General features: G+C 35.1%; 3 protein-coding genes across 5 annotated transcripts; 1 reads left to right on the top strand and 2 right to left on the bottom strand.

The window, feature by feature from the left end:
• Positions 1–539: 539 nt before the first annotated feature.
• LOC104236798 (protein MRG1-like) lies at positions 540–20,511 on the top strand. 2 transcript variants are annotated; one of them, XM_009790808.2, is made up of 11 exons: positions 540–716; positions 807–981; positions 2,547–2,600; positions 2,792–2,805; positions 3,258–3,403; positions 3,795–3,835; positions 4,698–4,802; positions 6,334–6,413; positions 6,885–7,054; positions 7,622–7,706; positions 20,149–20,511. In XM_009790808.2, the coding sequence occupies exons 2-11, from the start codon at positions 820–822 to the stop codon at positions 20,237–20,239; spliced, it is 948 nt and encodes a 315-aa protein (XP_009789110.1). In that variant the 5' UTR covers positions 540–716; positions 807–819; the 3' UTR covers positions 20,240–20,511. The 2 variants fall into 2 exon arrangements, with proteins under 2 accessions (XP_009789110.1, XP_009789111.1); XM_009790809.2 differs by lacking the exon at positions 2,547–2,600 and having other exon boundaries at positions 585–716.
• Positions 15,522–18,030, bottom strand: LOC138889178 (uncharacterized). Its single transcript, XM_070172307.1, has 2 exons — positions 17,935–18,030; positions 15,522–16,369 (listed from the first exon to the last, which is right to left on the bottom strand). The coding sequence occupies exon 2, from the start codon at positions 16,357–16,359 to the stop codon at positions 15,811–15,813; it is 549 nt and encodes a 182-aa protein (XP_070028408.1). The 5' UTR covers positions 16,360–16,369; positions 17,935–18,030; the 3' UTR covers positions 15,522–15,810.
• Positions 20,512–20,925: 414 nt separating the features above from the next.
• On the bottom strand, positions 20,926–25,274 carry LOC104236799 (bet1-like protein At4g14600). Of its 2 annotated transcripts, XM_009790811.2 has the most exons (5): positions 25,164–25,274; positions 24,908–24,998; positions 24,568–24,691; positions 22,247–22,303; positions 20,926–21,559 (listed from the first exon to the last, which is right to left on the bottom strand). In XM_009790811.2, exons 2-5 carry the CDS (start codon positions 24,964–24,966, stop codon positions 21,398–21,400), a joined length of 402 nt encoding a protein of 133 aa, XP_009789113.1. In that variant the 5' UTR covers positions 24,967–24,998; positions 25,164–25,274; the 3' UTR covers positions 20,926–21,397. The 2 variants fall into 2 exon arrangements, with proteins under 2 accessions (XP_009789113.1, XP_009789112.1); XM_009790810.2 differs by lacking the exon at positions 25,164–25,274 and having other exon boundaries at positions 24,908–25,146.
• Positions 25,275–27,674: the final 2,400 nt, after the last annotated feature.

Genomic DNA, 27,674 nt, shown 5'->3' with positions numbered 1-27,674 from the left:
GGTACTTTTCCATCAGATCCGAGAATAGTTCCAATATTCTAAGGTTGGCTGTCATTTATCACCATCGGAGAGAAGAATAATCCACCCCATTCAATATTGGGTGAAATATTCTCCTTATTTACGCAAATACCAGTTATTGCTATTTATTGCTTGTTGTTCCTCTATCATTGCCCAAATCTTTCAAAATATTAAATGCACGTTGATTTTAATTCTTCACCAATATTATCCCACGTTTTTCTTGCCAACTAGTTCTAAATTTAGATATACTATTATTAACTAGGTTTAACTCTTTATTACACAAGATTTAATAGTTTAACCCAAGGTTTACACTTTTTGGTCAAACAACCCTTAGTCATATTTTTCTCTAGACCAAATTTGACAATTAAGAAATCCCATACTAAGTTATATTTCATCATGTAGGTTAGGTGCACGCAATGTTCAAATTTACCACTCTATCTTACCTTTTGCTCCCTTTCCCTTCCTAATTTTTTTATTTAAAAAACAAAATACATTCAAACAAAATGACCTTCTCCTTCAGTAATTGGCCAGCTACATGTTTTACAAGAATAAAGTGGGATTTCAGGTATCAGTTATCAGAATGCCGCCACATCATATCATCATCTCGTCCGTTACCGGACCCGACCCGTAAACTTCCTCTCCTCCCTCCTCCCTCGCGCCCTTTCTTGATTTCTGATAACCCACAACTAAAAGAAGGGGTAAGAACCTCAACTCTTTATACCAATTGAACGGTTGAGCTTATTATTTTGAATAAACCCTTTCGGTTCATTGCCACTATTATTCTACAGAAAATCGAAGAAAATGGGAAGCTCAAATGCTGGAGTATCGGACGATTCCACAACCATCTCTGATGAAGTTGGTGGCACCACTCATGATACTGACATTGACGTGGTTGACTCCAGTCGTTTTCAAGAAGGTGAAAGAGTACTCGCCTTTCATAGCCAACAACTTTATGAAGCTAAGGTACACGCTCCTCTTACCTTTTCTTACTTTTAGCCATTTTGCATTTGGGTAAAATAAAATAAACATGGATTTTGTTTTGACTTATATATTTTTAATGTTGTTCCTATCTAAGGGTAGATTGTTATTTTTTCAATTAAAGAGGGCAGCTCCGTACACTAAGCTCCCGCTATGCACAGGGGTCGGAGAAGGGCCGGACAACAAAGGTTTATTGTACGCAGTCTTATCCTACATTTCTACAAGAGACTGTTTTGACGGCTCGAACCCATGACCTCCTGGTCACATGGCAATAATTTTATCAGTTATGCCAAGACTCCTCTTCTTATTTTTTTAACTAATGATTTAAATAAGAAATTTGATTGAGTGGGTTTGTGAGAAGGCTTTAAAAAATAGAGATGATAAGGGATAAGATTATAAATATAGATATAAGGTTACAAGAGAGAGATAGAAGATCACAATTAAGGAGGATATACGAATAGACCCTTAGGGTTCGTTTGGTACGAGAGATAAGGATAATTAATCCTGGGATTAAATTTGAGATGAGTTTATCCTACGTTTGGTTGGGATAAAATCGTGGTATAACTAATCCCGAGATTAGTTATCCCGAGATTATACTTTTTTTATCCCCATGGAAGGGTGGGATAACTAATCCTGAAATAATTAATCATGGGATAACTTGTTTCCCAACCAAACAACCCCTTAGAGTTCAAAATCTCTAGAAAGCATAGGATGTAAGGTAAAGTGATAACATGATTAGAGCATATTCTCAATTACTAGGTATTGTTCATATAGATCTTTTTATTCTATTGGATCCCAAGAGATTGTAGGTCCTTCGAAACAACTTTTTACCGGGTGATTTTAGGGCTATCTCGTCCCCCCTTATAACACCTCGACTAAGACCAGTGCATCTGGTAGTCGACGCAGGACATGACCAAACAAATCTCAAGCGACCTCGTCTCATTTTATCCTTGATGTGTGCTACTTGAACCTTAAATCGCAAATGTGCTCATTTGTCTAGCCTTTTATGGCAGCACACCATCTTGACATCCACATCTCTGCAACTCTCATTTTATGGATGTTTTGGAAAGGAAATTTGATATTTTGAGAATTGCTGAATCTAGTTTTGCATCAATCTGCTACGTCAACAACCTCTTGCCATCTGCATCTTCAATCATTTATCTCAGAATCAATTTTGACTCTTTTGTACGTCCATTGAAGAAAATTGCCTAATATCATACAACTCTTTAGATCAAATGACACCATAGATTATATTGTAGCGAAGAGAAAATAGGTGAGAAAATAAAATATACTTGTGAAGTAGATTTTTATTTTATTTAGAGGATAAGTCGTTGATCATGTGGACCGAGAAGGGGTTTGGTTCATGAACCACATAGCTGGTATCAAAATTTGACCTTTCCAGATGATTTTTGTTTTCTTCGTGGTTTAAATTCCAGTCTATAATAACGTGTTTTACCAGTTAGATTAGTTGATCTTATGGTTAATGCCATTTTAACCATGAATTTTGTACTCATCTACTGCATTTTAATTTTCTTTTTTTGTGTGGGAAGATTCAAAAAGCTGAGTTTCAAATGAGGGAGTGGAGATATTTTGTTCATTATCTTGTAAGTATCAGTTTCCCTAACTCTATAACTTTTTAAAAGCTCCATTTATTTTACAGTAAAACATTGTTGTCATCTATCTTCTGTTTAGTTGGTAGAGAGTACCTCCTCATGGATATGAATGCGTTGCATGGGAGTGACAGAAGGTGATTGTTAGATATGTGCTATAACCATGCTTCTTTTTCCTTTTTCAGGGTTGGAACAAAAAGTGAGTACATCATTGTCAATTTTTTCCTCAAGCAGAAGTTTAATTTGTTCTACATAAAATTCTTGCTGGCGGCGAGTTTTCGAATTGACGTGCATCTGATTATCTGATAAGTCAACATATGGTTCTTTAAAGTCATTTGGCGTAGTCTATTGACCTCCCCTTATTCTAGTTCACCTTCCATTCAACTGACTCAGGTTCATTCTTTATAAACTGTTGACCTGCTTCTATTGTTCCCTTCTTTCTTAACTAAGTTTACTGAAATCAGAATTTTTTGTATGCTTCTAGCCTGTATTTTAGGTCAATGCTGTCTGATTACTGGTTTGGTATTGGTGACTGCAAGTTAGAAATCTTGGTTTATTACTTGGTAGCGCATAGATTGGTTTATTTGATTTACTTTCTATGCATTTCTCAAGGAACACATATATCTTTATTTCTCCTTCGCTTTTTAACAGCTGGGATGAATGGGTGGGCATAGATCGACTGATGAAACTCACTGAAGAGAATATTCAGAAGCAGCAGGAGCTTAAGAAAAAACAGGATACAGATAAGAGTTCAAAGGGTGGACGTGGATCACAAATGAAAACAAAAGGCTCCACAGGTTAGATCACTTGTACTCTACTGAATTAGCTATAGGGTGATTCTTTTCTACCCCTCCCCTTCTCTTTTCGTGGCAGACAGGTTAAGTTACTTCATTTTTTGTGTGATTAGAAGAGTCCATCTGTTGACTTTTGAAGAAAAATAGGTTCTTTAGGTTGACAAAAGCATTCTTTTCACTCTCCGGGTGTTAATTCATTTGCACAGGTTTAACCACCTGTGGTCTGAAATATTCCCTATTATGATGTGCTTGATGGGATTTTCCAGGAATACATGCTTTTTCTGCTGTTATCTTATTTTTCTCCATGCTTCTTAAATGGTTATCTGTTTCCTTCTTAACACGGGAATGAACTTTATAATGTACTTGAATGCATTCAGTTTTCGATTGATTACAGGGGGAAGAGGCAGAAAGCGAAAGAGTGATGTTCCGCACAAGGTACATATCTGGTCTAGTTTGCCTTTTCTGTTCTAAGGATCAGATGCTTATTTTTCTTTCTGCATCTCTATTCAGGTTTATTTTCCACTGTAGTACTGACATTCTATTGCCTAATACAAATGAAGGTTGCAATAATGAAGCGAGAGTCCTTTCTAACTATACTTTTTCTGTGAAAAATGTTCATTTATCTTGTCTAGTTTTTTAACATTTCTTAATAATCGACTTAGAAGTTATACTCTTACTTGTTTGTATCTGATTAAAAAATGGAAGCTAAACTTACATATTGAAAAGGATGTCACATCTGATGTTTTAGTCACACTTAATGCTGTTTGGGAGCAGCCCATTCGCATTGATTGCTACACTAGGACCCAGTAAGTTAAGGTTATTCGGTGTCTGCGGCTCCAATTGGCAATAGTTGACATCATTGGATGAAGATCTATATTAAAAATTTGAATGCAATTAAATATTTTTAAAAAGCATTGTTTTGTTGTTGATCTCAAATGAAATGATGCAACTTTGCGGAGATGGGTAGCTAATTATAAAGATTACATGGTTTAGAAGCTAATTAGTTACTTCATGTATCTATAAATTCTCAAAGGTCATCTTTAAATGATTATGGATTGAGTAATCTCTTGAAGGAAGGCCTCGTTTTTCTTGATCCCAATTACTTCCGTGCTATCTTAATTTCCTTGGTCAACGACACTTGGTTGTATAATGCTGGTTTGCCAGTAATTCTTGTTTCATTTTATAAAAGCAAGGGTTTGTTTAGCTTTGGTTTCCTTTATCCCGATAGGTCTCTTTGTTGTATTTTCTTGATCAATTTAGATGTGATCATTTAGATTATAATCTAGTTGTTTTCCAGGACAAGTATGCTCCTCCTCCAGAAAAGCTTGTCAATATCCAAATACCACCACAATTAAAGAAACAGCTGATTGATGATTGTGAATTTGTCAACCACTTGGGCAAGGTAAAGACATTGTATAGAAGATGTTTTGAGGGTTTAGAAACTCCAAATTACTCCTTGAAAGCTAATTGTATAGTTTTGTTATATCGCTGGAGTAACCTCTCCCCTATTAGCTCCCCCGAATTATTTTTGGATTTTGTTAGCTCCCTAACACTAGCATAGGACCATCTGTACAGAGCTAACATATCATCTTTTGTATTAGTACCTGGACAGTGCTCTTTTGCATCTTCTTGATGCTTTTTATAATCTCTTACTTCATCAAAAAAAAGGTAAAGACATGCTAAATGCTCCAACTTCTTGGCTGTCTCCTAAATTTGTTGACAGGATATTTGCTATGCCATGTTGCTTGATTACTTTTCCTTGAAATATCTCCATACTCTCAATCCTACTCTCTTTTGTTTCTTTGTACTTGTAGTTAGTTTGGTGTAGACTGGGAGTTCTTTTTTTCCTTCTTTTTTTAAGTTAGAACATTGAGCATTTGGGGTTTACTCTATGAACTGCTGTTTATTAAACTCATATGTAATTTTCCTTTGTTGTGGGCCTTGAGTCAATTCATAATCTAGACTAAGGTGTACATCGCTTTCTTAATCTCCAATGAATTGCTTGATGTGAAAATGAATGTAGAATCACTGTCCATGAACAAAGAGGGATTAGTGATTACACCCTCTTATCTCCAAAATACTTTGCGACTTTGAGTTACTTTTTTTTTGTTCATGCAAAACACTTGATCTCTTTCAATAAATACTAAATTTAATTCTCTCTCCGATGATTCAAGCTAATTTGCTGATCGTTTTTCTCTCTCCAACAATACAAGTAATAGATTGATTCTACTTTGTTACTTCGGAATTGACGTGAAACCTCCTTAGCTAGAACTCTACTTTCACATTTGAAATTAAAATTCTGAACATCTCCCTATTTCAAAGTGTGTAATGACGTATTCAAACATCTTAGTCACAGTGTATGTTAGTCAAAGTAGGTCATGTCTTGTGGAATGAAAGTGGCAGATGGTCATTAAACAAACTTTTCCCAACTTCACTGTGATTCAACTGTTACGCTGTGGCTAAAGGATTTATTATACATATAAATGTGAATAACAATGTTTTTGGTGTTGACTGCGCTGGTATTTATTTCCATTATCACCTCTTTTATTCTTGCAAGTTGGGGCTGAATGAGATAGTTGAGCACTTCATCTAAGTTTATACTGAAATAGTTAGATATTTAACTTAGTTGACATGACCAGAAGTAGGAGAAGTATCCTATTTGATCCTTCTCAGAACTCTCATTCTGGTGAAAAGGATGTCTTATTCTAAAAACAAATATTACTGAAACCTAAAAGAAGATGCTTTTAACCTACTTGACTTCACTTCATGAATAACATATACAGTGCCTTCTTGTCTGTTCAAATTTTGTGAATCTGATGTGTCTGGTTCTTCCTTTTTTTGTGGGTTTTTTTTTGGGAGGGGGGGGGGGAAGGAACAATTGACATGTCTCTATCCTCTTGAGCTGATTGAGTTGAGGGAATATAATTTTGCAGCTCGTCAAACTTCCACGTTCTCCAAATGTAGATGAAATATTAAAGAAGTATCATGACTATCGGCTGAAAAAGGATGGAGTGTAAGTTTTCTATCATTTACGTCAACTTGAATGTTTCTCTAACTAATTGATATGTTGTCTATGTTATTTCCTTTCATTTCAATATATTTTACCCTTTTAGAATCTTTGTCCTGTTGATAATAATAGTAGAAAGAAGGCCACTGTTTTATGTATTGTTCTTTGAACTTGATTGTTATCAATAAAAATGCTTTCGTTGTTGCAAAGAATCTTCTTAGTCGATCTGTGAGTTGGACTGCAAACATATCCCTAGTTGATTTTTGGTGATACCGAACTCTTAGGAATATATTGCAGATATACCTTGCGTTATCAGCTTCATCTCTTTCATTTATCTTCTGAAGATGCAAGAATCTGATAATTTTTCTTCATGGAGTTTTAATATATTGATCTATTGAGTAACAATGATTCTGTTCATCACTATTACAAGCTTAATAACTAGTAAATTGAATTTACCTTAATTGATCTTGGGTGAAGGATATCTGATTCGGTTGGAGAGATTCTTAGTGGTTTGCAATGCTACTTCGACAAAGCACTGCCTGCTATGCTCCTTTACAAGAACGAGCGGGAACAATACCAAGAATCAATTAGAGATGATGCCGCTCCTTCCTCCATATATGGAGCCGAGCATTTATTACGGCTTTTTGGTATGTTCGGTTTTATCAAATTCTTAAGCAGTTGATGTTGCATGTGACAGTTTAGCTTCGTGTTTATGTTTGAAACTTAGCTACCTATATTCGTTGACTTCAAAGTCCTCATTTGTGGGTGTGGAATGAGCTAAAATATTCTGTTTGCTGACTTTGTTCCATCTGGCTATACAACTTTCATCCAGTTTCTGAGGTCAAGGAAACCTTCTGCTTTAATCTAATACCTTTTGTAATAAATTACATGGAGTAGCCATGAATATTTGTAGATTAATTATTTGGCTATACTGAAGCCATAAGTGGTGAAGACTAAATCCTATGTCAAGGTGTAAAATAATTTCTTTTAGACTTTTTGCATCAAAATTCAGTGTTGCTGAGGCGCAGAGTAGTAAAAGCTTTTGCAGCCTTATTATATTATATGTGTTAAGTGAGTGATACAGATGCTTGTGAATGGTTTTTCTGAGCTTTCAATGTCACTTCATGATTGTGAAGTTAATATTTGTTTAAACTTGACTTTCACATCCAACATCGTTACATACCCTTAACAGCTACTTCTCTTGTTATCTGCAGTTAAGTTGCCAGAGATTCTGTTCTACGCAAGTATTGAAGATGAAACATTAACAGAGTTGAGGCAGAAGTTACAAGACTTTCTCAGGTTTAGATATCTTATGTTTCTGACATGGTGGCACAGAGTTTCTTAACTTGGTTTTATCCCGTTGGAATACTTGCAAAGAATTTGAGAAGTGTGTATGTCCACCTAAAATAATAGTGTAGGAGAATATATAATGGCAACCTTAAACCTAAACTAAGTACTTAATCTTGTCAATAAAAAACTTATGAAGGGAAAGAAAAGAAAGAGTACTCCATCTAATAACTTGGAAACTACAGTTGTATTACCTAAGAATTAATAGAATGAATTATAATTAAAAGTTACTATAATAAATTGTTTTGCCCCCTTTGCTGTCTCTTCTAGTCTCTTCGGGTTGAAAAAATAAAATTTTGTCCTTAGTTTTGGCTTTCTGTGATTAATTGTGAATCCATGTAATCTTCTCGATGCTTCTTTATATTCATGGAGTTCCAAAGATAGTTGATTTGAACATAACTCAAGACAAATGGCAAAAGTGGACATTTGAGTTGCTATTCTTAGCAGAATTGTCATATCCGTGTTGGATCTCTTTGCTAAGAAGTTCTTCCAAATAACGCCACCTCTTCACAAAAAGAAGGTAGAGGCTTATTAGTTGAAATCATTAGTTTGTAAATTAAGACTTTAAATACCAATTTCTCATCTTCAAGGCCATCATCAGCAGGCAAGACATCAATATGGGAGGATCAATCATCATACTTAGAACCCTCATTAAATTAACTCATGATATCATAGATTCATAGTATTGATCATCTTCCATTTATACAAATTAAAAAAATGTTTAATCAATTTCTATGTTCTAAATATTTGGGAGGTTATTTAAGATCTTGTTATTTAGGATTGAGGAATTAGTGTGATTGAGGGATTGGATACAGTTAATGAGAAGCATAGAGAGGAACCAGAAGAGGAATCAGTGATAGATGAAGAAGGGAATAAATCTGAGGAAGAGGATCTAGAAGAGGAGAGCAAGACTAAAGAGAAGAATGATGAACACAGAGAAGAGGGAGAAGACGAGGTCGATGATCACGATCAAGAAAAGTTTGATGTAGAGGTTGATCAAGACAAGGAAAGAAGAGAAGATGATGAGAAGGCAACTGAGGAGAGAGATCCTGAAGTGAACGATAGTCAGGTGGAGGAAGAGGCCGCCATTGAGAGAAAAAGGGTTAGAAACGAGTTTTGGGTAATGGGGTGTTAAATCGGTTCGGGTCTTTTCGGGTGGGTTTGGATATTAGTGAGAAAATGGGTTAGGGTGTTTAACATGCTGCCACGTGTCCACGAAGAATGGGTCTGTTAGATGGAGGGATAGATATGTTTAAACGAGTAACGGTAGGGGTAGATAGTGTCGAATAGTATAATGGACGGTACATACAACTAATATTTGATAGTATAGGAACACATATAGCCCCTTTTGGTAAAAAGAAGGTAAAGGCATATTTATTGAAATCATTAGGTTGTAAATTAAGACCTTAAATACCGATTTCTCATCTTCAAGGCCACCATCAGCAGGCAAGGCATCAATATGGACGGATAATATTCTTACTTAGAATCCCCATTGAATAACCCATGATATCACATGTAGCAACCCCTTTGGGAGGGTACTACTTAGGAAACAAATCTAATTTCCTACTTACAAAATATTAAAAGAGATATTAATAAAAATATTCAGAATAATTTTAGTAGCGGAAGTAGGCCCATGTATATTTTTTGAAAATACACCATAATTTTATTTTAAATGAAATACAATGTCAAAATATTAACATATGGTGATATAACCCTTCTTGATTAATCAACAGATTAAAGCAACTTCCAAACAGATTTATACAATCATTCAAAATCACTACAAGTTTGTATTGTACATAAATTTCAAACTATCGGGTAAAAAAAAGAAACTAGTTTTCTCCTTTTCTACATATTTACAAGACAAAGTGTAAATTCAGCATATTACAAGACTTGAGTTATTAAAACACCCTAATACAATAAAATAGGTTACAAATTCAAGTTACAAGATTTTGGTCTTTAAAATCCAACAAGCCTCCAAATAACATAAGTGTGACATATATATATCTATATATGTATGTATATATCCTGTTTATCATGTACATGTCCCAAAACTATGCAAACCAAGGTGCATATGCAAATGTGATCTCCATAAATTCTCCCAAAGAGACTACTTCACCCTGGCCATCTTCAGATTTCATCCCGAACATTTCCTACGATAGAAAACAACTATCGCTAAGCATAAAGCTTAGTGGTGTATAAACTTTAGGCTTGGAGTCATTAAATTCTCCAATTCCCCTTTTCAGTCATAGTTAGCTCAATTTAACATAATTTAAAACAAGTGAACAAATATATCAAACATATCAATATCAAACTTTGAAGTGTTTCCAAATATCAATAACAATGTTCAAGAGTCTAGAAAGTGTATACTATCAATTTAAGAGAGTATACCAAATATCCATTTTTCGCCCAATATGTACGTCATGCCATCACACTAAGCATAATCAGATATCAAGATGGACCGAAGCCCCAAATCAAGTAGGGTCAAAACCCAATAGACAAGAGAATCAAGAACCATATTAAAAATGGCTTCCTAGTTCGTACTTAACACGGACAAGTTCCATAATTCAAGACGAACTACAAATCCAAAGTCAAGATGGCAAAAGATCCGAATCAAGAGGCATGCCAAGATGAGTGACAAAGTCACTGCCACAAGAAGGACAAAGTCCCAACAAGAATGCAAAATGATCAAACAATCCGTACGAATGGGCGATTTAGCAAATATCTTACAATACTTGATATAGTACGAATATAACAATATAAATTGAAGCCAAGAAAAATAAAATATCAAGTTATTTCAACATATTCCAGCAAGCAAAAAGAGTACAAGTTTATACACAAACCTTGGTGTTTTACCACGAAACAGTTCAATCACAACTTGGGGACGGTTCGAATCGTCTACGCCGTAAACAAACCAAATCTGTCCACTTCCTCAAACACTTCCCCTTTGATTTTTTTCAAGGGTTTATATACCTTAAATACATAATCAAGTATCTAAATAAGTTCAGTGATTTGGCAAGTCAAACTAAATATGATATTGGTGAAAATTACCCAAAAACGTTTGAAACAGAAATTCTGGACAGTATCACTGTTCCGAGTTGTGACTCAGTTTTGAAGATCTATACGGACAAAATAGACTTTATGGTCTTCACAAAAGTTGTAGATCTATGTCTTACCGTTTCAGAACATCTTGAATCACCTCCATATCAATTGTGAACAAAACGTTATGCTAAAATTACTAACAGCAGTACATGGAGTATTTCTAAAACTGGAAATCTGGACAGCACCTGCCCTGTACTTTCTGATCTTTTTTTAGGTAAATACCAACAAAACTAGATTTTGGTTCCTTCATAAAAGTTATAGATTTATGAAATACCTTTCCAGAAAGTCCTGGATCACTTAAATTGGAGCTCTGTACAAAAAGATATGTAGAAATTTCTAGTAGGTGTCTAGTATAAAAACGAGTTTAGAAACTTACCAAGAGGAGCAACTTGATCTTCACCAAAAACGAAATTTGCTTGTTGATTTAGTAGAAATCCATGGTTTTTTTTTCATGAAACTTCAGATTCTAGTTTCTACGGAGGAGAGAGAGAGAAAGAGATAGAGAGAAGGAGAAATAGATAGAAAGAGAGATGGATAGATATGAAATAAAATGGTTACCCAACTACTAAATATTCTTAGATAAATACAAAAGGTTGGAAACCAAAACCTAATTATATATTATATCTATTAACAACTAGTCAAAATAATATTAAGTGTTACATATAGCAACATCATGAAACTTCATTGCCAATATTAACAGAACCTAAAGTAAGAAATTTTCATATATTGACCATATCACATTTAGGAAGTGCAAAGTAAAATATTTCCTCGTTATAAAAATGCCCAATCAAGAATGCAAATATTATAAAAAAATTTGGGGTGTTACAACTCTCTCCCCCTAAAAAAAACTTCGTCTCGAAATTTACCTTGTACTAGTCCCGAAACAAATGTGGATATTGAACTCGCATATCCTCTTCTCGCTCCCAGGTAGCTTCTTCGCCTGAATGATTTCTCCAAAGAACCTTCACTAATGGGATTCTCTTATTTCTAAGCTCTTTTATCTCACGCGCTAAGATTTGGATTGGTTCTTCTTCATATGTCAAATCAGGATTAACCTCAATAGACTCAATAGGAAGAACATGAGATGGATCTGAGCGGTATTTTCGAAGCATAGAAACATGAAAGACGTTGTGGATCTTACCTAATTCAGGTGGCAAAGCTAGCTTATATGCAACCGGACCAATTCTCTCAAGTATTTCATAAGGTCCAATGAATCGAGGGCTAAGTTTACCTTTTTGGCCAAATCTCATAATCTTCTTCCATGGAGAAACCTTTAAAAATACCTTATCGCCCACCTGATGCTCAATTTCACGCCTTTTAAGATCAGCATAGGACTTTTGTCTGTCTGAAGAAATTTTCAAACGATCCTTGATGATTTTTACCTTATCTTCAGTTTGTTGCACAATCTCAGGACCCACAAATTTTCTTTCACCAACCTCATTCCAACAAAGAGGCGTTCCACATTTTCTCCCATATAAAACTTCAGAAGGAGGCATGCCTATACTTGATTGGTAGCTATTATTGTAAGCAAATTCTATTAGGGCTAAGTGTTTGTCCCAACTACCCTTAAACTCAATAATGCAAGCTCGAAGCATATCCTCCAAGATTTGTATTACCCTTTCAGACTGGCCGTCCGTTTGTGGATGGAAAGCGGTACTAAAATTCAACCTGGAACCCAAAGCTTCTTGCAAGCTAGACCAAAATCTAGATGTAAACCTCGGATCTCTATCAGACACAATAGAAATAGGGATTCCATGCAGCTTCACAATCTCATTAATGTACAATTCTGCTAAACGTTCAAGTGAGTAGTCCATTCTGATTGCCAAGAAATGAGCACTCTTAGTTAGTCTATCTACAATGACCCAAATTGCATCATGATTTCTTTGAGTGCGTGGAAGTCCAGAAACAAAGTCCATCGTTATCCTTTCCCATTTCCATTCAGGTATTGACAAAGGTTGCAGGAGACCAGCTGGGACTTGATGTTCAGCCTTTATTTGTTGACATACCAAGCATTTAGAAATGAACTCTGCAATGTCTTTCTTCATACCACTCCACCAATAGTGCTCCTTAATGGTCCGATACATTTTAGTACCTCCAGGATGCATTGCATAAGGCGAACTATGTGCTTCAATCAAGATCTGCTTTCTCAATTCATCATCATTAGGAACACACAACCTATTTTTATAAAATAAGGTACCATCTTTTCTTAATGAAAAATTTGATTCTCTTCCATTTTGGACTTTTTCAACCCGTTTCACAAGCTTCCCATCTAACTTTTGTGCTTCTTGGACTTGCTCAAGTAAGACTGGCTTGACTTGCAAATTAGCAATGATAGAACCATTAGAATTAAATGAAAGGCAAACATTCATGGCTCTTAATTCAAGAAGCAAAGGCAAAGGACTTAGAGTTAAACTTGCAAGGGAATTGCGACTCAACGCATCTGCAACCACATTGGCTTTACCAGGATGATAATCAATCGTGCAATCATAATCTTTGATGAGTTCAAGCCATCTACGTTGTCGCAAGTTTAACTCTTTTTGTGTACCCAAGTACTTCAAACTCTTGTGATCAGTAAATATGTGACACTTCTCTCCGTATAAGTAATGCCTCCAAATTTTTAAGGCAAAAACAATGGCAGCAAGTTCAAGATCATGAGTGGGATAATTCAACTCATGCGATTTCAACTTTCGAGAGGCATAAGCGATTACTTTCCCTTCTTGCATCAAAACACAACCCAAGCCACGATGAGATGTATCACTGTATACCACATAATCTTTTCCTTCAGCTGGCAAAGAAAGTATTGGAGCTTGTGTCAACAAGGATTTGAGCTTTTCAAAGCTCTCTTGACACTTGTCATCCCATACAAATTTGGCGTCTTTCCCTAAAAGTTTGGTCAAGGGAGAAGCTATAATAGAGAAGCCCTTCACAAACCTTCTGTAGTATCCTGCTAAACCCAAGAAACTTCTTATCTCAGTTGGAGTTTTAGGGAGTTTCCAATCAACAATAGCTTGAATCTTACTAGGATAAACCTTCACACCTTCAGATGATACAATGTACCCTAAAAAAGCCACTTCATTCAGCCAAAATGCACATTTGGAAAGCTTCGCGTAGAGTTGTCTCTCTTTCAGAATTTGCATGACAATTCGGATATGCTTATCATGATCTTCTCTATTTTTGGAATAGACTAAAATGTCATCAATAAATACCACCACAAATTGATCGAGATAAGGCTTGAATACACGGTTCATTAGATCCATAAATGCAGCAAGAGCATTTGTCAAACCAAATGGCATTACCAAAAATTCATAATGGCCATACCTGGTCCTAAAAGCAGTTTTAGGAACATCTTGCTCCCTCACACGCAACTGATAATATCCGGACCTCAAGTCAATTTTTGAGAATAAGCTGGCACCCTTCAGTTGGTCAAACAAGTCATCGATTCTAGGCAGTGTGTATTTGTTCTTGATTGTTACCTTGTTCAGCTGTCGGTAATCAATACAAAGCCTAAGAGTGCCATCTTTCTTTTTCACAAATAAAACAGGAGCTCCCCAAGGTGAAATACTGGGACGGATAAAACCTTTCTCAAGAAGTTCTTGCAATTGAGCCTTCAACTCTTTTAATTCAGCTGGAGCCATTCTAAGGGAGCGATAGAAATAGGAGTAGTTCCAGGAACAAGATCTATAGGAAATTCAATCTCCCTTTCTGGAGGCAACCCAGGAAGATCATCAGGAAATACATCAGGAAAGTCGCACACAGTTGGTATGTCCTTTAAGACTTGGACTCCCCAATCGTGTATCGACTATATGAGCAAGATAGGCATCACAACCTTGACAAATCATCTTCCGTGCCAAGACCGCAGAGATAATATTAGATGACAATGATCTTTCTCCTTGAACTACCATGTGTGAATATGCAGGAGTTCTAAATGTCACTTGCTTCAACCTACAATCAACCAATGCATGGTGCCTATGGAGCCAATCCATGCCAACAATAACATCATAGTCTCGGAAGGGCATTTCAAGCAAGTCGACAGGGAAGACCAGATTTTGAATCATGAATGGACAATCTCGATAAATCCTGTTAACAACAGCCTGATGACCTAATGGACTCGTGACCAGCACATCAAAGTCAAGTCTCACAGATTTAACAGTATCGGGAAATGCAAGTGATGAGCAAACATAAGAGTGCGAAGATCCAGGATCAAATAATGTAACAACAGATATGCCAAATAAGTGAAATTTACCAGCAACCACGTCCGGACCATCCTGGTCATTCTTCTGTCTTATAGCATAAACTCGTGCAGCAGCTCTCGACCCACCAGCCTGATTAGCTACACTCGAACCCGCTGCTTGCATATTTCGAGGTCTAGCACTACTATTAGCTTGAGAATGAGTAGTGACAGGCTTTTGAACTGATCCTTCTGTATGTGTATAAGAAATAGGATTAGGATTAGGACAATCCTTCACTTTATGATCCATACTTCCACAATTAAAACAAGTACCAGAAGCTCGTCTACATGCACCATAATGATTCTTCCCGCACTGTGCACAAGTAGGTGTATGAGTTTTGCCGGGGCCATAACTTGGAGTACTGGCAGTAGAAAAATTTGACTTATTCTGCTTATGATGTAATGATTTATGTGTACTCTCAGTCTTGGAATAGTCAAACTTTCCCTTTTTAGATGGACCGCCATAATCTGAATTACCCTTCCTAAACCTGTTTTCTCTCCTACTAGCTTCTTCCTTGTCAATTCTTTCCCAAGTAAGTGCAGCTGAAATCAGCTTGGAAAAATCCTCAAGTTGTAAGATTGCCACTGATTTTCGAATGTAACCATTCAAACCTTCTTCAAATCTTCTGCACTTGTCTCTTTCACCATCAATAATACCTTTAGCATAGCGAGAAAGCCTGAGAAAGTTTTGTTGATACTCTGCAATAGACATACTCCCTTGTCTTAAATTCAGAAACTCTTTCTTTTTAGCATCACAATAGATAGGGGAACATATTTTGCACGAAATGATTTCACAAAGTCATCCCAAGTCAGCACCGGAGGTTTTGCTTTTGCATTTGGCACACTTACCCACCAATCATAGACATCTTTTTGTAAAAGGGAGATAACATACTTAAATTTGGCAGCATTAGTACACTCCAGTTGTTCAAAGACCCTCTCCATGCGCTCGAGCCATTGTTCAGCTACCGTGGGATCTGTAGTGCCTTCAAATTCAACTCCGCCCATTTTTCTCATTTTCTCAAAATTCATTTCACTAGGTTCTGACATTGTCCCAGCCAAGTGACGAAAGAATTCAGCCATCTGCTGGAATGGGGGAGTCATAAATGGAGTATTATGATTCATTGCTCTTGGATTACTGCCCATTTCATTTCCACTAACACGAGAATGATTTAGGTCAGACAAGTGTTCCTCATTTCCTCCTTGAAGGTGAGGCATGGCATTATACTGGGCCTGACTTTCATCAACGGATTCAACAGCTCTATTCGAAGAAGGGGCCATATTAAAAGTCCTATAAAAGATAAGATCACACTGCATTAGGGACATGTACATGATGCATATGCACACAGAATACAATAAATTAAATTAAACAAGTATGCAAAAATTTATAAACTCCAAGTCATTTTCAAGAAAGGAAATAACAACAAATACTAGGTACTATCACAACAAAACAAATCCTAGAATCACAAACCGTGGCTCTGATACCAAAACTTGTAGCAACCCCTTTGGGAGGGTACTACTTAGGAAACAAATCTAATTTCCTACTTACAAAATATTAAAAGAGATATTAATAAAAATATTCAGAATAATTTTAGTAGCGAAAGTAGGCCCATGCGAAAAGGTTCAAAGTGCAATATATTTTTTTTTTGAAAATACACCATAATTTTATTTTAAATGTAATACAATGTCAAAATATTAACATATGGTGATATAACCCTTCTTGATTAATCAACAGATTAAAGCAACTTCCTAACAGATTTATACAATCATTCAAAATCACTACAAGTTTGTATTGTACATAAATTTCAAACTATCGGGTAAAAAAAAAGAAACTAGTTTTCTCCTTTTCTACATATTTACAAAACAAAGTGTAAATTCAGCATATTACAAGACTTGATTTATTAAAACACCCTAATACAATAAAATAGGTTACAAATTCAAGTTACAAGATTTTGGTCTTTAAAATCCAACAAGCCTCCAAATAACATAAGTGTGACATATATATATATATATGTATGTATATATGTATGTATGTATGTATATATCCTGTATATCATGTACATGTCCCAAAACTATGCAAACCAAGGTGCATATGCAAATGTGATCTCCATAAATTCTCACAAAAAGACTACACCCTGGCCATCTTCAGATTTCATCCCGAACATTTCCTACGATAGAAAACAACTATCGCTAAGCATAAAGCTTAGTGGTGTATAAACTTTAGGCTTGGAGTCATTAAATTCTCCAATTCCCCTTTTCAGTCATAGTTAGCTCAATTTAACATAATTTAAAACAAGTGAACAAATATATCAAACATATCAATATCAAACTTTGAAGTGTTTCCAAATATCAATAACAATGTTCAAGAGTCTAGAAAGTGTATACTATCAATTTAAGAGAGTACCAAATATCCATTTTTCGCCCAATATGTACGTCATGCCATCACACTAAGCATAATCAGATATCAAGATGGACCGAAGCCTCAAATCAAGTAGGGTCAAAACCCAATAGACAAGAGAATCAAGAACCATATTAAAAATGGCTTCCTAGTTCGTACTTAACATGGACAAGTTCCATAATTCAAGATGAACTACAAATCCAAAGTCAAGATGGCAAAAGATCCGAATCAAGAGGCATGCCAAGATGAGTGACAAAGTCACTGCCACAAGAAGGACAAAGTCCCATCAAGAATGCAAAATGATCAAACAATCCGTACGAATGGGCGATTTAGCAAATATCTTACAATACTTGATATAGTACGAATATAACAATATAAATTGAAGCCAAGAAAAATAAAATATCAAGTTATTTCAACATATTCCAGCAAGCAAAAAGAGTACAAGTTTATACACAAACCTTGGTGTTTTACCACGAAACAGTTCAATCACAACTTGGGGACGTTCGAATCGTCTACGCCGTAAACAAACCAAATCTGTCCACTTCCTCAAACACTTCCCCTTTGATTTTTTTCAAGGGTTTATATACCTTAAATACATAATCAAGTATCTAAATAAGTTCAGTGATTTGGCAAGTCAAACTAAATATGATATTGGTGAAAATTACCCAAAAACGTTTGAAACAGAAATTCTGGACAGTATCACTGTTCCGAGTTGTGACTCAGTTTTGAAGATCTATACGGACAAAATAGACTTTATGGTCTTCACAAAAGTTGTAGATCTATGTCTTACCGTTTCAGAACATCTTGAATCACCTCCATATCAATTGTGAACAAAAAGTTATGCTAAAATTACTAACAGCAGTACATGGAGTATTTCTAAAACTGGAAATCTGGACAGCACCTGCCCTGTACTTTCTGATCCTTTTTCAGGTAAATACCAACAAAACTAGATTTTGGTTCCTTCATAAAAGTTATAGATTTATGAAATACCTTTCCAGAAAGTCCTGGATCACTTAAATCGGAGCTCTGTACAAAAAGATATGTGGAAAATTCTAGTAGGTGTCTAGTATAAAAACTAGTTTAGAAATTTACCAAGAGGAGCAACTTGATCTTCACCAAAAACGAAATTTGCTTGTTGATTTAGTAGAAATCCATGTTTTTTTTTTTCATGAAACTTCAGATTCTAGTTTCTACGGAGGAGAGAGAGAAAGAGATAGAGAGAAGGAGAGATAGATAGAAAGAGAGAGATGGATAGATATGAAATAAAATGGTTACCCAACTACTAAATATTCTTAGATAAATACAAAAGGTTGGAAACCAAAACCTAATTATATATTATATCTAATAACAACTAGTCAAAATAATATTAAGTGTTATATATAGCAACATCATGAAACTTCATTGTCAATATTAACACAACCTAAAGTAAGAAATTTTCATATATTGACCATTTCACATTTAGGAAGTGCAAAGTAAAATATTTCCTCGTTATAAAAATGCCCAATCAAGAATGCAAATATTATAAAAAATTTTGGGGTGTTACATCACAGATTCATAGTATTGATCATCTTCCATTTATATATTAAAAAAATATTAATCATCTTCCGTGTCCTCCCGAATATTCAGCTCAACTTCCCGGTTTGTTATTTAAGATCTTGTTATTTAGGATTGAGGAATTAGTGTGATTGATGGGCAATTTATGAGTGACTATTTCGATTCTATCCCTACCAGACGCACAATCGTAGTTCCTACTTTGGTACTGCCACAACAAATAGTGGTCATAGCCTAAGTTGCGCGGACTTTTTGATTTTGGTGTCGTCCCCGTCCCGGATACGGTCAACTGACTTCGGACACTTTGACCGGAGTCCATTAACAAATTTGGGAGAAAAATTGAGATTTTGATTTCTCAAAATCAAAAATAAAACAGATTTAGGAGAATGAAAATAATGTCCATCTTGGAGAATGAAAGATTGAATTCTACAATATTCATGTAAGTTTTTCACAAAATATCTCTCAAAATTTACAATATTTTTATAGCTCTATTTTTTATTAACCGAATCCCCGCACCCGTATCTATATCCGGATTCGCACCTCCGAATCTTAAAATTTAAATTTTGCCGAATCCGATACTCGGATCCGTCCCTGTATCGGATACCCGCACCCGAGTCCGAGCAGCTTAGGTCATAGCTGAGCAGAAGAAATCATACCATTTTCATCTTTGACCAATGGTGAACAGGATGATTCTCTTGGCTATGCATCATATTTTGTCCTTGTTCCTGCCATTCAATGTTCCCCTTCTAATTTATAGGCTTTCAGTTGTACCTTCTTATCCTCTGGGATTTCAATGTAATTGAAGATTCTATCAACTCTATCAATCTAATCAAGAAACTCCTTAGTATGTAGATGCCCCTTAAAAGAAGGAAGATCAATCTTTAGCCGAAACTCTCCTCGGCAACTTTATTCTTGCCATTGACTTTCAATATCAAATGGATTACCATGATTATTATGTTATCTTGTGCAGAAATCTCCTTACTCCATAGCCAGCAGTACAAGTGTAATTCTTTCATAAACTAAGAACTATTATTTTGCAATGGCCTTCTGATAATGGATGTTTGTTGCTCATTTTAAATGTACTTACACTCCCGCCAATAACTTATCTTCCTTCCTTGCAGATTCCTGCAGAAGAATCAAAGTGCATTTTTCCTGTCCATGTACCATTCTGCGGAAGGTTTTGATGTGGCTGACAAGAAACAGGATAACTGAGTTGGAACTTTTCTTCTCTAGTGTACATTCTATATCACACCTACTATGTATATTCTCTGTTCTCCAATGCAGAACTATGTTGTATTACCAGGGATGTTACTAGTAAATTTTGCTGCATAGTAGCTCGCACATGTTTTCCTACTTATTGCCTGTGCAGTGGCTATTCCAGTGTTCTGGTTGTCCAGCTAAATCTTTTCTCTTGAAAACAGGTACTTATGTACCCTACTAACTTGTGTTACATATGGGAAAGAAATTTGCTCTGCAATAACTAATAGGAGGTGTCGACAATGTAAGGTGCATTGAGTTGTCTTTACATAAGACGGTATTTCCTATTTCATGGCATGACATCTTACGCTCATCCCTTTATTCCGTAAATTATGTATTAAGCTTATATTAAATAATCTATCTACTTTTACCATATCAAATAGTCTCGAAGTGTAATTACTTGTAAAAGGTAAATGCTGCACGATAGATTTTTTCTACAAGATGATTTTTTTTCCTTTTTGGTGATGTGGACTGCTAGATTGGAAAGTAGGTTGATAATGATGCCCATGAAGTTGTCATAAAGATGGCACGATTGGACACAACGAAACCTATTTTGCAGAATGGGCTAGAAGAGTCATTCATCAAGTTGGGTTAAGCAAGCTGGAGCAAGCCTTTGCTGATCAAGCAAAAAAGCAACAAAATGATTCAAAAGCATGTGTATCATAGCCTTCTAATAGCATTGAAGAGCACAATTAAGGGTAGACTTTGTAAGAGTTAAATCCGAATATATGCACTGTTTGCCGAACATCATCATCTGCAAAACAGGCTCTGCTGTTTAAACAAATGAAGTATGGAGCATCTTCCATCGACAATAATCAACTTTTTCCTAGGATAAGCAGACAATGATCATTGTCATTTGTCATATAGCTAGTAATAAAAAGAAAAAAAAAAGTGAAGAGAAAACGAGAAACTAATAACAATCCTCAGTGCTTCTAAAGATTAGGAAACTTTACACAAGAATAATATGTGGAGTTTCTACAGTTGCACCCTTGATGTCCCCAATCACAAAAAATTAACCACTGCGGCATTTGTATGATGCCTTGAATAGATGTGTTTCTCTCATCTTCATCAAGACTTGCACCAGAAACAGTAAAACAGCACAGAAGATCGCCCTTATCTCCGTGAAAACTTGGACAGCAAATATATCACAAAGAAGCAAAATAGTGCAAAAAGAATAACATGCATCACATGGTTTGATCCTTCCTGGATGATACTCCTGTTCAACCGTCTCATATTGTTCTTCACCCCTGCTTGAGCTTTGATCAATGTCATTTGCTGTGATAATGGGAAAAGTGTGAGCTTTTAAGGAAATATGGAAGTTATGTAACTTACAAGAATGATTCCATAATCAATAAAATAAGCATACATCATGAGAATCTCAGATAGACCGACCAACCAACACGTTTATAAACAATGCCACACTAAGTCTAGGAAAGTTTACTACTACTAACGGCTTGAAGCAATCTATTGCAGCAATTTGCTGAACGGGATAACTATTAGAAATACACCATTCAAATTTACAATCAGTTGAAAATATGCAGTGTATAGCCCACACAAATTACCCTTAAGAACAAAGAAAAAAGAGAAAAATGGAATCACGTTTGGGCTTATTATAAGATCTAACAAGGATGTATCTTTCAAATCACTAGAAAACCTATAAGAAAAGTATAGAGAGACAGAGACATTCAGGCAGGTTGGCATGGCAGTACGTAAGACAAACAAAGGCAATGAGTACACTTTCATTCCCAAAATATTTACAGTAATAACAATTGCAATTCCCAGCAACTATAGAGGGAGAGAGAGAGTTAGATTGTTATCCAGCCTAACGAACATAAATACCAAACAATCTCCAATATACAAAAACTTAATTGTTAAGGTATATAAATATATGGAAAAGTAACTAAAAAGGACTTACAGAATATCAAATACTTGGAAGAAAAGGAGAACAAGTTCATGGCATACCAGTTGGTTAATAAAATCATTCTGATATTTTGCTTCAGACTTAATTTCTTGGGCTACCTGCAGCATGAAATATTTATAAGTACTAGCAAAGGGTAAGTAGGAATAAAAATCTGAAACCCTGACAAAGATGAAACAACTAAGGCCAACAAATGAGATTGGAAAAGATGACCTATAAGGAACATATAGGGTGTGTTTGGTATGAAGGAAAAATGTTTTCCAATTTTCCTATGTTTGGTTGGCTTAAATGTTTTCGAAAATATTTTCCTTATAAACTCATTTTCCTCCAATTTTTTCCTTATTAAGAGAAGGGAAAACATTTTCCAAAACTCCTTCTCAACCTTCCCCACCCTAACCAACCTACCCCACCACCTCTCCAAAAAAAAGGTTTTTTTTTTTTTCAAATTTCAGTTTTCCTGTCACCACCCTCCCTACTACCCCTCCTCCCCTCCCCCCGCAATTTTTTTTTACCTTATTATTTTTTTTTTTTGCAATTTCAAATTTCTGTTTTTTCGTTTTTCTGCACCACCCACCCCAACCACTGCCCCCAAACCCGCAAAAACGCACACGCACAAAAAAAATTACTACTTTTTTTTGTAATTTAAATTTCTGTTTTTTTTCGTTTTACTGTATTTTTTAAATATATTTTTCAGTTTTAATTTTATTATTTATCGGTTTAAAGGCTCAAAATTTTACAAGTTCCAAAATTATGAGTTCGTAAGTTTATGTGTTTGGAAGTTTACGGGTTTAGAAATTATAAAGTTTACGGGTTCGAAATTCCGCGGTTTCGAATGTTTATGAAATTTGTGGGTCCGGAAGGTTGTTGGTTTGAAAGTTTATGGCTTCATGTTTATTATATCTAAATTATTTACGAATACTCTTGAGAAGTCATTTTCCTTAATTTGCGTACCGAACACCGGAAAATGAATAAGATTACTACTTGTTATCCAAGAAAATATTTTCTTAGAAAACATTTTCCGTTATACCAAACACACCCATAGTATAAAAAGATATTCTGGACTCCTACACCAGGACTTACACCCAAAGAAATGTTCAACTAGAAATACAAAAGTTTAGTGCTGCTTCAAAATTCAGTCTAAGACATTGCAATTATTAACACATCTATGCAGCAGATGCATGTGGAGGTCAACAATTAGTGCCAGTGCCAGTGCCAGTGCCAGTGCTAGATACAAGAAAAAGGGACAGTGGGAGGTAGAGAGATGATGATGTCTTTGCTCTACTGCCGAAATATGCGAGTGACAATCAGACGGTTAATTTTCTTACCTTCTTCAAATAAGATCAAGTCAAGAAGTGATTGTTCCTAATAACTTATCCGGACAGCAACAGTTAGGCACACATCGAATCCAACTTAAACTGGAGACAGAGAAGTATCACACTAGCCATGTCTTTTAGTACCATTTGCAGCTTTTCGGTATTAGCGTGTGTCCCGGCATCAATGTACTTACTAGATAGCCGGGAGATCAAGAAGACTACATTGGCAGTCGGCTATGAAAAATGGGAAGTCGTAGTGCATCAGCAGAAGTAAAAGATATAACCTCAATGTCGAGCCCAAATTCAGAAATCAATATTTTTTGGGCCAAGTTGATTTAGACCATAAAAGAAGGGATTTAGGCTTGAGATTACTCCAAAGAGTGAGTTAACATTTTTTTCATAACAATAGTGTGTGGGCTAACTTGTGCACACCTCAGCCATTTCACCGAGTGCCTGCTACCTCCAATTGGCACAAGTATTGGGTAACTCTACTTGCCACAGCTTAGACATATGGAAATAAATAACCTAGTGTTTTTGTGTCTCTGCAGGGACTAGAACCCTAGCTCCAAGGTTTGAACTCACTTCATTGACCACTAAGCGACAATCTTGGGTTGATTAACAACTTTAATTATCCAGTACGATACGAAAAATTAATGGTAAAAGTAAAATATACATTTCCATTCCCAATTCTAAGATGAAATCCTAAATTAAAGGATAGAGAGCAACATTCCTGAATGCAACATTGTGTGGTTTAGGTGAATCCCTAACGCAGTATTGTCATTACGCTTTTCGTTTGTTCGTGGAAGAGACTTCAACTATCTTCAACCTCTATGCCTAACAAGTTTCACAATGTTTTCTAAGAAATATTGTTGTCAGTGTCCCAACACAACACGTCACCTTATTTAAAATGGGTCCATGACATAACACATCACCAAATTTGACATGTACATACATATTAAAGATGCCACCGGTTATGCAAAAAAAATATCCTCCAACAAAAAGTACAAAATACTAAAATATAGAGTCAAAGACAAGGTGATAGGTAAACATACATTTCTAAGCTGTTTTACTTGCTTGCGAAGACCTGTAATCTCGTTATCTAGGTCCCCGTGCATCGGATCAATCCGCACCTGTATCTCATCTGAACCACCTACTTGCCTCGTACTCAATCCATCTCTGATCAATCAAACAACAAAAGAAAACAACTCAATTTCTCAAAAATTAACCCAAAAAGTGTATTTTTGTTAATTTTCTCCTAATTAGGTTATGCTTTTGGCAATATTTTGTTATAGAACACTTCTCTATCACAATTCAAATCGTGCAAGCAATTAGAACCATAACAAATTATAATTTAAGAAGACCATAATTTTTTTTCCCGTTTTTCATAGATACCTGGATCTGTGGGAAGCAGCACCATAGAAATCACCGCCTCTATGAGAACTAGAAGCCATTGAAAGAAAAAAACTGAAGGAACCTCGAAACCCTAGGTTCACGGAAAACTTTTAAAGTATCAATAAAATGGATTGAGAATTCAACACACCGAAAAATACTTCTGTGCTGCCAAAGATTGTCCAGTTTCTAAATTTTTTTTAAAACAGAAGTAGAATTTTGTGTTCAGTTAAGGTAGCTCTGAGTCACAGCTTGTTACCTTTATCATTGATGTAAGGTGACGTTCCCAGGGCATGTCCACCGTTCGATTAGGGAATCTAACGGTGAAGGGCCGATCACTAATTTGCCAGGTAATGGGAGCTACACGCAGAATATAGATCCCACATGGATAGTAGCAGCTAACTATTGAGTTGCTTCGTTTCTTTAACCAATGACTTAATTCCACGTACGACCAAGCTGTGTGTGGGAGTGTAGATTGAACTTTTCGTTTTATGTTAGATGAGGTAGTTTGACTCGGTACGGATTTTAAAAAGAAATAAAAATTGAAATTTGTAGTGTTAAAAGCTTAAGGGGTAAAAGATTTGTAGGACCATGATATTTGTATGGCTATAAAAGCTTCTTATTAAGGGTAAATGGGTAAAATAAAATAGTTTAAAGTTAAATTATTTTCAAATTTAGAAATATGTTATTTATTTTGGAATACACTACAAACTAAAGTACGAAAGGAGTAATAATTACTCATACCATCCAATTTTCTTTTGTTAGTAGTACTTCTTAATTTTAGGGTTGTTCACAGTTTGACGAAAAATTAATCCAAACCAAAAACTAAACCAATCCAATTAAGTAAACCGACTTAGTTTTTGATTTGAATTGGTTTTGATTTCAAATTTTAGAAATCGATAACATTTGATTTGGTTTTGGTTCCATTATAAAAAACCAAAAAAGAAACCGAATCAAACTAATAAATTATTAAAAAATTTAATAAATATTTATATATATGATACTATCTTTTTATAAATTTTAAATAGTTTATACATTTTAATCATTGTTTTGGACTTTGGTTTATCCTAATTATTTCTTAAAAAATTACCCAAGCCCGAAACAAAAGAAATAATCTTCCCTAACTATCTCATCTCACGCTCGCTTGTTTGCTCTAGCCTAACAGAATTGTGTCAAAAGAAAAACCTACCAGAAGAGTGAAGAAGAGCAAGACTAGCAGCGGCTAAAGCTTGCGAAGGTTTTTAAGAACCTAATGTCTTCAAGTTAAATATTATTTTTTTCTTTCTCACTTGAATTTTGATTGATTCAACAAAAGTGTCGTCAATCAATTTTTGTTCTTGCATCTGATAAAATGGGTTCTAATTTTTTTCGGATGAAAAAGATAGAGGTTGAAGATTTGGATGTAAAGGTCCATTTTTTGTCCCTCATTGTTCTGCATCTTGGCAATTGGGCATTACACTCTTAGACTTTAGAAGTTAAAACTTAAAACCCCCGGATTTAGCCCAATACAGTCAATCATTACAAAGAAGGGAAATTTTCGTTTCTATACCATATAGGAAACTATATTATCAAATATGTTCATAGTTTACATATTATCCGCCATGCTAATAGTATTTCTACAAAATATAGACAATTCATTAAATAAAGAATCATTATAGCTATATGCTTCCTTATTTAGGCAAATCACGCAAATCACGCATTAAAAAATACTGTCGATCCCACGGCCACCATCACATTCCAAGAGACGTATCTGGATGTAAAGCCAGCACCAATTGTTGCTGCATCCTCAGCACGAGGCCCCTCCAGAAGCTACATGGGAATTGCAAAACCAGATATATTGGCACCAGGGGTGCTGATTCTTGCCGCGTTAAATATTCTCAATTCTTCTACAATTCTTTACGCAAATCAAAAACGACTAAATCTTCTACAATTCTTTTGCAACAAACACAATTATGTCCAAAATTCCAATTATGCAACAATTGAATGGGAATTAGGATAGCTATGTGAGATTTAGAGAATTTCGAATTTGGGTTTTCAAAAATCATTACTTGTTTGGATTGTGAGTTGTTGCAAATAATTGGGGATATGGTTTGGAGTTTATATCTCAATTTTGAGGGGTTTTGATGAAGATTAGACTTGGTTTTGGCTGAATTTCAGAAGAAGAAGAAGAAGAAGAAGAAGAAGAAGAAGAAGAAGAAGAAGAAGACATGACATTCATTATATTGCAGAAATTGTAGAAAAATTATAGAAAAATTGTATTCTGTTGTTTATTTATTTTTCTTTTATTCATTTACCTATTGTATGAAAGTTGAACAACGTTGTATAAAAATTGTATTTAAGTGGTATTATATTGTAGTTGTATATAACTTAGTAGAAATAATGTACGAAAATTGTAGATAATTTGTATAATATATAATTTGTTGTATGAAAATTATTTTTACTATGTATAAATCAGATACAAATATACAAAAGACATATTGTATAAATTTTGTATAAAAATTTGTATGTAAGTTATATGTTATTGTAGTTGTATTTAACTGGGTGGAAATAATGTGTGAAAGTTGTAAAACATTGTAGATAAGTTGTATTACTCTATAATGGGAGATGTTGGCATATCAAGTAACTTTAGTGTTCCAGACGAATATGCATGAAAATAAAGATAAATTCTGTTTTGAACAGTTTGTAGAAAATTTGTAGATAATTTGTAGAAACATTAAAATTATGTATTTTCATATTAATTTTTCAAATGATATGTAGTTTTATTGTAGTT

Source organism: Nicotiana sylvestris, chromosome 4 (assembly GCF_000393655.2).
Source record: "Nicotiana sylvestris chromosome 4, ASM39365v2, whole genome shotgun sequence".
Classification (NCBI taxonomy): domain Eukaryota; kingdom Viridiplantae; phylum Streptophyta; class Magnoliopsida; order Solanales; family Solanaceae; genus Nicotiana; species Nicotiana sylvestris.
This window is presented reverse-complemented; position numbering and strand designations above follow the sequence as displayed.

Coding starts and splice junctions, on each gene's coding strand:
- LOC138889178 (XM_070172307.1), bottom strand. CDS start 16,359: ATGGCCCCTTCTTCGAATAGAGCTGTTGAATCCGTTGATGAAAGTCAG.
- LOC104236799 (XM_009790811.2), bottom strand. CDS start 24,966: ATGGCTTCTAGTTCTCATAGAGGCGGTGATTTCTATGGTGCTGCTTCC. Junction 24,692..24,907: donor GCTGCTTCCCACAGATCCAG/GTATCTATGAAA, acceptor TTGATTGATCAG/AGATGGATTGAGTACGAGGC. Junction 22,304..24,567: donor AAGTAAAACAGCTTAGAAAT/GTATGTTTACCT, acceptor TTCATGCTGCAG/GTAGCCCAAGAAATTAAGTC.
- LOC104236798 (XM_009790808.2), top strand. CDS start 820: ATGGGAAGCTCAAATGCTGGAGTATCGGACGATTCCACAACCATCTCT. Junction 3,404..3,794: donor GAAAACAAAAGGCTCCACAG/GTTAGATCACTT, acceptor GATTGATTACAG/GGGGAAGAGGCAGAAAGCGA. Junction 7,055..7,621: donor GCATTTATTACGGCTTTTTG/GTATGTTCGGTT, acceptor TGTTATCTGCAG/TTAAGTTGCCAGAGATTCTG.